The following is a 12,685-nucleotide window of genomic DNA, read 5'->3' on the forward strand; positions in this document are numbered from 1 at the left end:
ATTTCTGGGCGAGAGACCTGTGCCGCCCAGTGAACCCTCCCTCTACTTCCCTCCCAGAATGGGCCCAAACTTGGGTGCTATGAGAAGTGACGTAGATGGCGAGGATTGAAATGGTGGTAGTAGCATTCACTGGTGGGTGTTGAACGGCACCTCGCTGTAACAGGGATATTGAGGAGGAGATATCTAAATGGCGAGAGACCTCTGGTTGTGATTTATCACACCCCAGTATTATACCGACACCTTATATAGGTGAGCGAGCTGGGTTCAACCCTGGCATTCCTATGCAACTTTTTTCTCTGGTAATTCATAGCAGTTATATACCCTAGAAATGTTGCAAAAGGAGCATTTAACTGGGCGGCACAGGTCTCTCGCCCAGAAATAGATTTTTCCTTCGTCAAAATCCCTTTTCTAATAGATATCATAATTAATAGATAGTTCAAACATCAAAAACTTTCTATTACATGCACACAATCAAAAAACACCAGCTATAAACTTGAGTAATGAAATTTACAACAATCTTGAATATAACAACACTCCATACATACAACTTTCCAAATACAAATTCAGTGTTAGTTCAAACATACTGGTAGCACAGTGACACAAACATGCTAGATGCAAACTCTTTAATTGGCAAAAATTACCAGAGACAGGTATTTATATATCCAAAACACTTTGGATGGGGCCAATTATAAAACACAGATTTGCCAGATCTACAGGTAAGGCGCTATAAATATTTCCCACAGAGATAATCATCCTTATTAAACCTTTTCAGTACAAAATGTTCTGGAAAGAGCAAATAGACAGCAATGTACTGTACACGGGACCAACCGGTCCAGTTAATCATAAGATTAAAAAAGATGCAAAGGGTAACAATTCAGTTTGAGTATGGTCATTCTATCCTTTATTCTTAAGATTTATATATCATATAAATCACTAATCTTTATGAGTGATATGAGATTTAAGACATGACTTGGTACTGAGACTATTGAAACTACAGTAGATTACCAAAATATTCTTTAAACAAAATACTGACAATATAATTATAAAATAATTACAAATCCAATAAAATGTAAATTCCATCTTGCATCCATGTTGATTTACTTCAGTTTGAGAATGCACAGTAAGATGAAATATCTTGAAATAATTCATCATGGTAACAAGATCGATACCTGGGCTAGAATTGTTGTATCTTTAGTCATGTTTCAGAATTATTTAATTTGTAATCACCTTGTTGAATTAAAACAAATCCAAATTAAGATCAAATTATGAAAATTTCCTAAAAACTTTGTAAATGAGATAGTTTCAGATAAATTTATCTTAAATTCTCTTGTATTCAAAGAATTTCATTTGTTTACATTTGCTAATGTCAAAGAAATATGACAAATATTTAAAGTAATTTGTATTTTTCCTAGGTATACAAACTTGAGTCCTTTAATTAGGGATATTTCTTTGGCACCAGTTGGAATTGGTTGGTAAAAATGAACAATGAGTACTTATCTGACTGTTTAAGGTGTAGGACAGCAAGTCCCTCCCCCTTATGGAACCAAAACTGGAAGGTTCTTATTCTTCCCTCTTAGTGTTCAATGCTTCACCTGCGCAGAACCGAAAGGAAAACCACTAACACCCCTTAACTGTTTTAAAAACTGATAGTCCTCAGGTTGTACAATAACAATTGCAGCCTTCCTCAAAGGGAACATGAATTTGAATCGGTTACTAAATACATTATTAATGAGTTGGTATAAGATTCACCATCCCCCTGCTCCCACTTCTAGTTTAGAGAGCTGTTTAGCTATTGCATAGTTTTAACTTTAGATCAGTATCATTATTCATATGAGTTTTGTATATTTGAAGCCTTTCTAATTCAAAGCATATTTTAGAATTTATCCTCTCATGTTAGTGAATTTCCTCACCATGTTATTTATTTTCAGGCACTTGACTTAGCTGCACAAGCAACTCAGGCAGAGAGTTTCAAGGACTGGTGGTGGAAGGTACAACTAGGACGCTGCTATCATAGACTTGGACTTTTTAGAGATGCTGAAAAGCAATTCAAAGTTAGTATTACATTAATTTGTTCATACATTGATCAAATTTCTTTATTCTACAGACATACTATATGTATGTCACCCAATGCTAAATATTTCAGCTGAGAGATATTGTTATTCTTGAAAACAAGAAAGCCCCACTTCCTTTCCAAGATGCAACCCCTACTAATGAACCATTCTAAGGTTCAGAAGAAGCTAGCAGCGTCAAAAACTTAAATTTGAATCATTTGGGAGTGAAAATCTGAAGTGAAAGCCTTATTATATGAGGTCCTGGTGTGATTTTGTTTTTAGTTCAATATCACTGGAGTTATATAATCACTATGACAATTCTGCAGTATCAACCGTAAGTTATTTTCTTTAAAGATGATACTCCAAAACTTGACAAATTTCCCATGAGATTTGATAAAGATGTCAGTATTATAGATTTTCTTAGGGTTGTAGGCCATGATGAAAGTATAGTAGGTACCAGCCTTTCTGGGCTCCACCTGTGCCGCTCCGTGAAATGCTCCTTTTGCATCATTTCTAAGGTATATAACTGCTATGTATTACCAGTGAAAAAAGTTGCATAGGAATGCCAGGGTTGAACCCAGCTAGCTCACCTAATTAGGTGTCGGTATAATACTGGGGCGTGTAAAACCACAACCAGAGGTCTCGTGCCATTTAGATATCTCCTCTTCAACATCCCTGTAACAGCGAGGTGCCGTTCAACACCCACCACTGAAAACTACTATCACCATCTCAACCCACGCCATCTACGTCACTCCTTTTCATAGCATCACCACGTCCGTTTGTTGTGCTTTCTAGCTCTGTGTTTTCGGTGGTTTACTCCTGTTTCTAGTGCAAGATGTCGGATATCCAAGATTCCTCATCCAAGTTAAGTACTAGATCTATGGTTTTTGAGCTTCTGGAGGTAGCATTGCCCTTATTTTTATTTCTGGGGCGACCTGTGACGGCCGGTGAAAGAAGTCCTTTACACTTTTCTAATATAAATCTTCCAAATATACTAAAGAAAGATAAAAGCATGGAATGCAGAGGTTACTACCCTCGCGCGATCACCTTGTGGGTGTCGTGTATACAACAGGGGCGTGTGAAAACCACTATTCACAGGCTGTCTTCCATTTAGATAATCCCTTCATCAAAGGGGAGGGCTGTGACAGGCCCTAGCGAACACAGTTGGACTTCCCCACCGACACCTACCACGCGCGCCCTCCAGGTCATCCTTCTGTTTTGGACTTGCCCGCTAAGTCGTAATTTGTTTTGCTCGGTGTTTTCGCAAGTGATTGTTGTTAATTCAACATGACTGACGCTGCTACTTCACCTTTACCAATGTTAAGTACCATAGTTTGTTTTCACAGTTTATTTCAGTACCGGGCATTTGTTCTTTTTCCAGTAATGTGGATTTTAGTTTGGGAAGCGGCTTGGCCTGCCTCGGTATCGGCAGCCATTTTGGTTTTGTTCGCTTCGGTAGTTTTTCAAGTTAATATTGCCCATCTGGTACTCTGTCATCTAGGTTATATCACTTACTTTTTATGACCAATTTTATTATCATTATTTTATTATTGTTTTTACTATGGTAATTATTTGCTAGCAAGTCCAATTTGGACCAAGAAGAATAATGTTCTGGTCTTTGTTATAGTTTATGTACACGCCTCAGGAAGGTTCTCGTTTTAGACTATATCTTTATGTTTATATGTTACGTTGTCGTTATTCTTCGTTCTTGGTTATTACAATTTTATCATTATTCTTATCATATTATTGTGTGATTTTGGTTCTTTATTATGTAACCATGAGAGCGTGAGCATAGAGTGCTCGTTTTCTGTTACTACAGTTACGAGTTACCCTTTCTCTCGTTTTCTTTCTTAAGCTCGAGTAGGAGAGGTGGATTTCCCGTTTTCCGTTTTATACGATCACAAGTTATTCCTGCCTCCTCTTCTTCTCCGGGTTGATGATATTACGTTTGATGATATTCACGTTTTATTGATGTGGTTACTGTTGATATAGCTAGCACTATTAATAGGTTCCGTTAGTGTATGAGTCATTATTTTGGGATCGCTTTATGCCGACACCCGTAGCTCCACCTTGAGTTATACTCCGCTATACAGTAATGGGTACTCATTGGGTGAGAACTAGTCAGATATTTGGAGTGCAACGGTGAAACCCGGCACTCAGACTCCGGCTTTGGCCTTTTGCACACGAACCTTTGTCATGATTAATCACAATTTCATTATTACGGTCCTTTTTTCATCGAATCTCCGGCTTCACTGGAGATAACACAGACGTTCAGCATTGAGGTTAATATTATCATACCGCTGAGGTTCACGATTTCACGATGACGGACCTATGTCACCGGATCTCCGGTGCAAACAGAGATCAATCAGACGATCAGAACCGGGGTTAACATTATTTTACCGATGAGGTTTATAGTTACATGTTACGTGGTTACTGGTTGTTAGCTAACATATTAATCACACATAATTAAATTTTTTGTTTCTGTTGATTCATCTGTTCACTGACCAGAGTCTCAAGGAACATCCAGACTTATGTCTTCTTTCTTTTACAGAAAGTCCGCTGCGCTGCCAAGGGCTGCTCCGCTGCTTTTACTGATCCCCTGGGCCATGATCTATGCCGGTCCCATGCACATTGCGCCATATCCTTCTCTCGGGAACCGGGACAAGCCCCTACATGGTATGGTTCCCAGAGTCATGCACGCTCTGCTACGAGCTGTCATCCCTATTCCTGAGCGAGGATGTAAGTTGGTTCTAGTTTGTTCCTGTTAATATCCTTTGCGATGAACTAATTGCTCTTTATATATTTACATCGGTTATTGCTTCATCATTAATCCCCTCACCTCTTTCAGGCTGATGATGAATCTCTACGGGAGGCAAGAGCTACTCTCCGTCCGAGGGTGTCAGGTTTTGGGAGGAATGCGCCGTCTGGCGCACCCTATCTCCTTGATGGAGACATGGCTTCTCTCCTATTCCCGGGCTTTTCTACTGCAGCAGTTCCACCGGTGACAGTGGCCCCGTTAATTGAGGCGGTTAGAGCAACCATTCCAACGGAGGAAGAAGTTTTATTGACGGAGGACGCGTCCTTTCTAGATCTGGACGACGAACCCATGGATGAGCAGGTAGGTGGTGATGAGTTGGTGGACCCCCTTTCATCCCTCACTCCTTCCTCTACTGCTTCCTTTCACGGCTTTGATAAGCCTACGGCTTCTCCTCGGGATCCCTCCGTTCCTGTACGACCCAAGGTGAAGCCACTACGTATCTTTAAGGCTTCAGCTTTGCCATTATCAGTGTCACCTGTCCCAGGACCCTCAAAGGATCCTGATGTTCATATTACTTTACCTAAAACCGTGACTACTAAAAAGACGAAGTCCGCTAAGTCCAGGGCTTCGTCAGCGGACCGGGCTCGGGAGCCCGCCTTATCCGCCACCATGGTCAGGGATATTGTGAAAGAGCAGATACAACAGCATCTACAACAACATTCTAGGGCAAACCAAGGAGCTATGACGGAGCTCAAAGATATGGTGGCGAATCTGATCCGTTCAGGAACTCAGATGCCTCCTCCTTCAGCCCCAGACGCATTGAAGTTACCCCCCTTTCGATAAAAACAACCCTTGGAGGTTTGCCTTACATGCTCCATATATAGATGGTGCCATAACTCTGGAGGGCATAGGCACCCGCCCTCTAGAGGACCTAGAATTTTACCCTCCGGGACTAGAATTCCCATTCAACGGCTTCATCCGTTTGAAAGAACATGCCTTGGTTAGGTTAGACAAGGTACCGAAGGAAACAGTAATATTTCCTAAAGAGCAGCCCCAAGCTCTCTGGGCCAGGACGTTGTCGGACTGGGGGTGCACTAATTCCAAGCTCACCCCACACAAAGGAGCCTACTGTACACCATATTTACAGCTGCTTCCGTTATTACCTTACCAATTACGGATAAAGTGGCAGGTCTTACTTTTCAAGCTATCAAAGAAGGTTCTGCCATGCCGGCTCTTAAGGAGATGGACCCCACCTCCATGCTCATCCCGAGTACCGCTACTATCTGGGACGATGCCCCCCCCTACTTTCACAGTAGGGAAGTTAGACCCAGACTGCGCCTCTAATCTGTTTTCCGAGAAGCTTCCCAAATTACCGGAAAATCTTCTCAAGACTGAGTTTGAGGCACGGAATAGGTTAGCTAGGTCTCTCCACTCCATTACCTCCGTGGAGTCTCTAGCCTCACTTTATCCGACTGAGACCTTGTTTCGGGTATTCACGAAGAACCTGTCTCTGTCCTTCCAAATCGACCTACACAAGTTTTGTTCGGCTCGGGTTAGTTGCAGGAAATACGTTCTATCTGAGGCCTCAATCAGACATGAACTGAACAGGCTGATAGCTTCCCCCTGCTGGGGTAAGAACCTTTTTCCTCAGGAGGAGGTGAACAAGGTTCTACAAGACGTTGCGAGAGCAAACCAAAATTTGCAAGCGAGGTGGGGCCTCACTGCCAAAAGGAAGGTCGAAGCCCAAAAGCAAACCTTCTTCAAGAAGAAACAGAGATTTGCCCCTTACAAGACGAACGGAGGTCACTACCATCAATCGTCTGTTACCCACTCGTCATCACAGTCTCCCGCTGCTTCGTCGACTCTACAACCGAATCCCCTCAACAGATGGTCTACCTCACTGCTCCCCCAGGTACACAACCCAACCCCGTTTGGATGCCCTCACCCGCATACAACCCTAGCTACGAACCCTCAGGTCCTTTCGTGGACACCAGAGAGGTAGCTACAGGGGTAGAGGACAGTTCCGTCAACGAGGCGGACCTAGGACAAGGGGTGCTCGAGGAGGGAAAGGACCTAGATTCACTCCCTCGCAATGATATAGTCCCGGTAGTGGGGAGACTTTACCACTTTCGAGACCATTGGACCTTCAGTCCGTGGGCTCACAGCATAGTCTCCAAAGGTTTGAGGTGGAAATGGTCACAAGGTTCTCCTCCTCCACCAATGGCCTTCTTCCAGAAACCCACTACCATACTGAGAGAGTACACCGCAGAGTTACTCAAGAAAAAAGCAATCAAACGGGTTCGATCGCTGAAGTTCCAAGGCCGCCTGTTCACAGTTCCGAAGAAAGGCTCGTCGGCATTGAGAGTGGTCCTGGACTTGTCAAAGCTGAATTCTTACATCCTCTGTGACAGGTTCCGGATGTTGACTATATCTCGGGTACGGACCTTACTTCCCCGTGGGGCCGTCACCACCTCTATCGATCTTACCGACGCCTATTATCACGTACCAATAGCTCGAAACTTCTCTCCTTACCTAGGTTTCCATCTTGGCAGGAAAGCCTTTGCGTTCAAAGTCATGCCCTTCGGCCTCAACATTGCACCCAGGATATTCACGAAACTGGGAGAGACAGTGTTAGAACAACTCAGGAACCAAGGGATTCAGATCGTTGCTTATCTGGACGATTGGCTCATTTGGGCTCGGTCGGCCCAGGAATGCAACAGAGCTACGATGAAAGTACTTCGTTTTCTTGCCAACCTGGGATTTCGGGTCAATCTCCAAAAATCCCGCCTACTACCATCAGACCACTTCGAATGGTTAGGCATTCAGTGGGACCTTTCAAAGCACAAGCTGTCTCTACCTCCCAAAAAGGTAAGAGAAATAGCTTCCAAGATCAAGAATTTTCTCAAACACAAACAGATGTCCAGAAGAGCCTTAGAAAGAATCCTCGGCCTTCTTCAATTCGCTTCAGTAACAGATCAACTATTGAAAGCCAAACTCAAAGACATCAATCGACTTTGGAGAAAGAGAGCTACAGTACCTTTAAGAGACAAGGTCTCGAAGATCCCCTCTGTCTTGAAAATGAGGCTACAGCCATGGTCCGAACCGAAGAACCTCTCCAAATCGGTTCCTCTTCAATTCCCCCCTCCACAAGTGACAATTCATACAGACGCGTCTCTGAGTGGATGGGGGGGTTACTACGAACATCAGATGTTTCAGGGCTCTTGGTCACCCGCCATGAAACACTTCCATATCAATGTTCTCGAAGCCATGGCAGTGTTCTTGACCCTGAAGAGACACTCTCCTCCGAGGTCGACCCACATCAGAGTAGTGTCAGACAGCACAGCCGTAGTACACTGCATCAACAGAGGAGGATCCAAGTCGCCCAACCTGAATCAGATCCTGGTCACTATCTTCGCCTTGGCAACAGAAAAGAACTGGTTCCTGTCAGCAACTCACCTAGCGGGAGTCCAGTATGTGATAGCGGACTCACTATCCAGGACGAAACCACTGGAATCAGAATGGTCTCTGGACATAATTTCCTTCCGGAGGATACTCAGACTGGGTCCGGGCCTCCAGGTAGATCTATTCGCAACTCAGATGAATCACAAACTTCCTTGTTATGTGACACCAAACATGGACCCTCAGGCTTATGCCATAGACGCATTAACCCTGGATTGGAACCATTGGAGGAAGATTTACCTATTTCCACCAGTGAATCTTCTAATGAAAGTATTGCACAAACTACGCTCCTTCCGGGGGGCAGTGGCTTTAGTAGCACCTCACTGGCCAAAGAGCAGTTGATTTCCTCTCCTCCTCTAGTTGAAACTCCGACCCTTCCGGATTCCATTCCCCAAACTGACCCAAGTAATCCAAACACAGACTGTGTCAGATTCCTCTAGGATAGCCAAAACCCTAACTTTGTGGACTTCATGAAGTTTGCAGCTTGTAAAGACGCAAACATTGACCAGGAAAACATTCTCTTCATCGAAGTGAACAAAAGGGACTCGACAATTCGTCAATATGATTCGGCTGTTAAGAAATTAGCAGATTTCCTAAAGAATTCAGACCATACTCGTATGTCTCCGAATTTAGCCATCTCGTTCTTTAGGTTCCTATTTGACAAGGGCCTGGCAGCTAGCACTATAACCACCATCAAGTCAGCTTTGAAGAAGATCTTCCTTGTTGGGTTTAACATTAACCTGGCGGATTCCTATTTCTCATCTATTCCAAAAGCGTGTGCTAGGCTTCGACCTTTGTATCGGCCACAAAAAGTCTCTTGGTCTCTGAACGATTTCCTCAAACTTACGTCAGACACGGACAATGAGTCCTGCTCTTATATCACTCTGCTTAGGAAGACTCTATTTCTAACAGCTATGGCCTTAGGTGCTAGAATCTCAGAACTAGCAGCTCTCTCATGTAACCCGGAAAACATAGATTTCCTCCCTACAGGCGAAGTACTACTTTCTCCAGACAGAGCTTTCCTAGCTAAAAATGAGGACCCACAAAATAGGTGGTCCCCTTGGAAGATTATCTCTCTTCCCCAGGATCCTTTGCTGTGTCCAGTCACTACTCTCAGGGCCCTTTTTAGCTAGATCTGCCACCCGCTCGTCTGGCCCCTTATTTATCAGGGAACAAGGGGGTACTATGACCATTCAAGGTATCAGGCAACAAATCCTCTACTTCGTTAAACATGCTAACCCAGAATCATTTCCCCATGCTCATGATATACGGTCAGTAGCTACCTCCATCAATTACTTCCAGAACATGGACTTTGATGACCTTAAAAAAATATACGGGTTGGAAATCTCCTATGGTTTTCAAACGCCACTATCTAAAGAACTTACAGGCCCTTAAATACCCTACGGTTGCAGCGGGGAGTCTTATCTCTCCCCATTAATCTCTGATTATTCCTTTATTCCATCTCTTCTCTCCTCCCTCCTACCCGCCACTCACACCACGTCGCCACTCTCCTGGGTGGTTCGTTAGCCCTAAGTTATTTACCATGTTTAATTCCTATGATTTAACTGTTATTGTATTTACCTTTCCTTTAATGTTTAGATATGCTTAGACATGTAAGATTGATACCTTTTGCGTCTGGACACTCAGATGATTCCTGGTCTTCATAATTATTTTAGCCTTACGTCCCCTATGTCCTTTGGCTAGTTTTTAATTTTATGTTTACTTACAGTATTATATTATTGGCTTACATGGTGTTTGTATTCTCCTTATTATGATTCTTTTGTATTGGGCTTGGAAGGCATTCTCTGGTACATTTTCACCGGCCGTCACAGGTCGCCCCAGAAAAGGGATTTTGACGAAGGAAAAATCTATTTCTGGGAAGAGACCTGTGACGCCCGGTGAAACCCTTCCCGGTTATTTTGTACGGACCCACCCCTTTTTCCATGCCAAGCCATATGTTCTTGTAGAAGGATGACCTGGAGGGCATGCGTGGTAGGTGTTGGTGGGGTAGTCCAACTGTGTTCGCTAGGGCCTGTCACGGCCCTCCCCTTTGATGAAGGGATTATCTAAATGGAAGACAGCCTGTGAATAGTGGTTTTCACACGACCCTGTTGTATACACGACACCCACAACACCCACAAGGTGATCGCGCGAGGGTAGTAACCTCTGCATTCCATGCTTTTATCTTTCTCTAGTATATTTGGAAGATTTATATTAGAAAAGTGTAAAGAAGGACTTCTTTCACCGGGCGTCACAGGTCTCTTCCCAGAAATAGATTTTTCCTTTGTCAAAATCCCTTTATTATTTGAGATTTCATGTTTTCTCAGTCTCGATGGCCCCGCTACGTGGTGGCCATGTTGGCCTTGCTACCTCCTTGGCTCGTTCTTAACGCCTTGCAATTAGTCTTCTATACTAATTGTTTTTCGTTTTGAACCTGTTGCGCTGGAGTTCTTTACCGATTAACACATTGCTATTCTGATATTATTCCACGTATCATAGCTATTTGAACTTTACTGTAGGTTTTAGCTTGCTTGCTACCCTTCGAGGCCGAGTACCTGGAAGGTTTTTGTTATCGCGTTATGGTGTTTTTAATCTAGGATTTATTTCTCATTACACCTAGTTAGAATTACGCTTTTAGTTCGAGTGGGACTCTCGCTTGGCAGTTTTTTACTCTAGTTTTTTGTTATCCTACCGATCGGCATCATACCCGATCTAGACGTTGTGTTGGTCCCCCTGTCCAGCTCGGTACCTACCCGCGCTGGAGGGCTCGGCCTTGTTATTTATTCTTTCCTGCCATTACCTGCGTCCCTCTCTTACTACCTTAATTTAACTTCGCATGCCTTATAACCTAGTTCTACATGTTACATTATTTTACATTATTCTATTTCCGTATATGATCATTCCATTTTTGTTTATCTCTGGTTCTGTTCGGTCAGGTTGGTACTCCTGTCCGCTCTCGGCCCCACGTGATCGCCTCGAGCCCCACCATTGGCTAGTTCTCGCTGGCTCCTCCCCTCCCCTATTGGTGTATGCCACCCCATACCCTCATCCCCCTCCAGGGATACCTCACGTCTCTCAGAGACTTTGGAGTCAGCTGTTTTGTTTTACGGGTCGAGTCCTCTCGTTCCCCAGCCACCCCCCCCCCCCCTTACTCATCCCTCCCCCAGGATACCTACTGACTCCTCCCCTTAGTCTGAGCCGAGAACAGCTGTCGAGGTTATAGTCAAGTACGCTCTCTTTACATGCCTTGTCGTAGCCGGGTTTTTCCCCTGCCGCCCTGATTGGCCATCGGTCGGCCCGGGAGATTTCGGTTGTGTATTGGGTATTCTTTCAGCGTGTTTCCCTTCGTTACATACTGTGTCATGCTTGGGTCTTCTATCCTTCCTTATAAGGAATGGCTGCTATTACGTAGACCTTTTGTTCGTGGGGTAATCACGCTAGAGCTTTTATTTAATGGTTTTATTGTATGTTATTTATTGTCTCTGTTCGTTAAGGTCCTTGTGGCTGGCGGGGAGTCATTGAACTCCCCCCTCCCTCCCTTTTCGACTCCCCTACCCCGGTAGGCTGGTTGTGACCCCCCCCCCCCCCCCCCCGGGTCTCCCCAGAGCCAACAGAAAGCATGTCACTATAACAATTTTACTCTATACTTCCCCGGTACCGATGGGATAGTATATCTACCTCTATGACAATATTATTGAATGATCATAACTAAATTACGGATTTGTTTTAATATTATCAAGTAATTACTGCTTATGCTAAGTTTTTTCCTCCCCGATTTCTATACCGGTTCGGAATGTTATTCTTAGTATTTTATCCCGGTTTTATACCGGTTTAATTTTAGTTCCCGGAGCACCTGGGTCCCCCCTGGGGATACTAACCTACTATGGAATACTTATGTATCTTTATTATTACAGGTGGTCCACTGTCAGATGACAGCCTGCGCGGCCGTGCTTCAGCAAGCGTGCAGCCACGACGTTTGCAGATCTCATGCCCACTGCGCTGTCCAGGTTGATGATCTGAATGTTTGGCATCTAGACAACTGCGTGGTCTGTTACGGGCTTGTCTCCACGCTTACTGCGGATTCGGTAGGTGTCCCTGTCGTTACTATCTATATTTACTTCGGATTTAATCTCTGGATTTTTCCTTGTTATTTCCATTGTAATCTTTGATCGAATTAAAGGGATTTTGACGAAGGAAAAATCTATTTCTGGGAAGAGGCCTGTGACGGCCGGTGAGAAAGGTGAGAAAGGTCCTTCTTTGTACCTTTCCTAATATAAATCTTCCAAATATACTAGAGAAAGATAAAAGCATGGAATGCAGAGGTTACAACCCTCGCGCGAACACCTTGTAGGTGTCGTGTATTAAACAAAGGCGAGCGAAAAACCACTATTCACAGGTTGTCTTCCATTTAGATAAT

General features: G+C 43.8%; 1 protein-coding gene across 1 annotated transcript in view; it reads left to right on the plus strand.

Moving 5' to 3' along the window:
- BBS8 (tetratricopeptide repeat protein 8) overlaps positions 1-12,685 on the plus strand; it is a 359,101-nt gene that overhangs the window by 123,164 nt on the left and 223,252 nt on the right. The window contains exon 5 of the mRNA XM_068373116.1: positions 1,929-2,051. Within this exon, the coding sequence (XP_068229217.1) occupies positions 1,929-2,051 (123 nt within the window). The remainder of the gene's footprint in view (positions 1-1,928; positions 2,052-12,685) is intronic.

Source organism: Palaemon carinicauda, chromosome 5 (genome assembly GCF_036898095.1).
Source record: "Palaemon carinicauda isolate YSFRI2023 chromosome 5, ASM3689809v2, whole genome shotgun sequence".
Classification (NCBI taxonomy): Eukaryota; Metazoa; Arthropoda; class Malacostraca; order Decapoda; family Palaemonidae; genus Palaemon; species Palaemon carinicauda.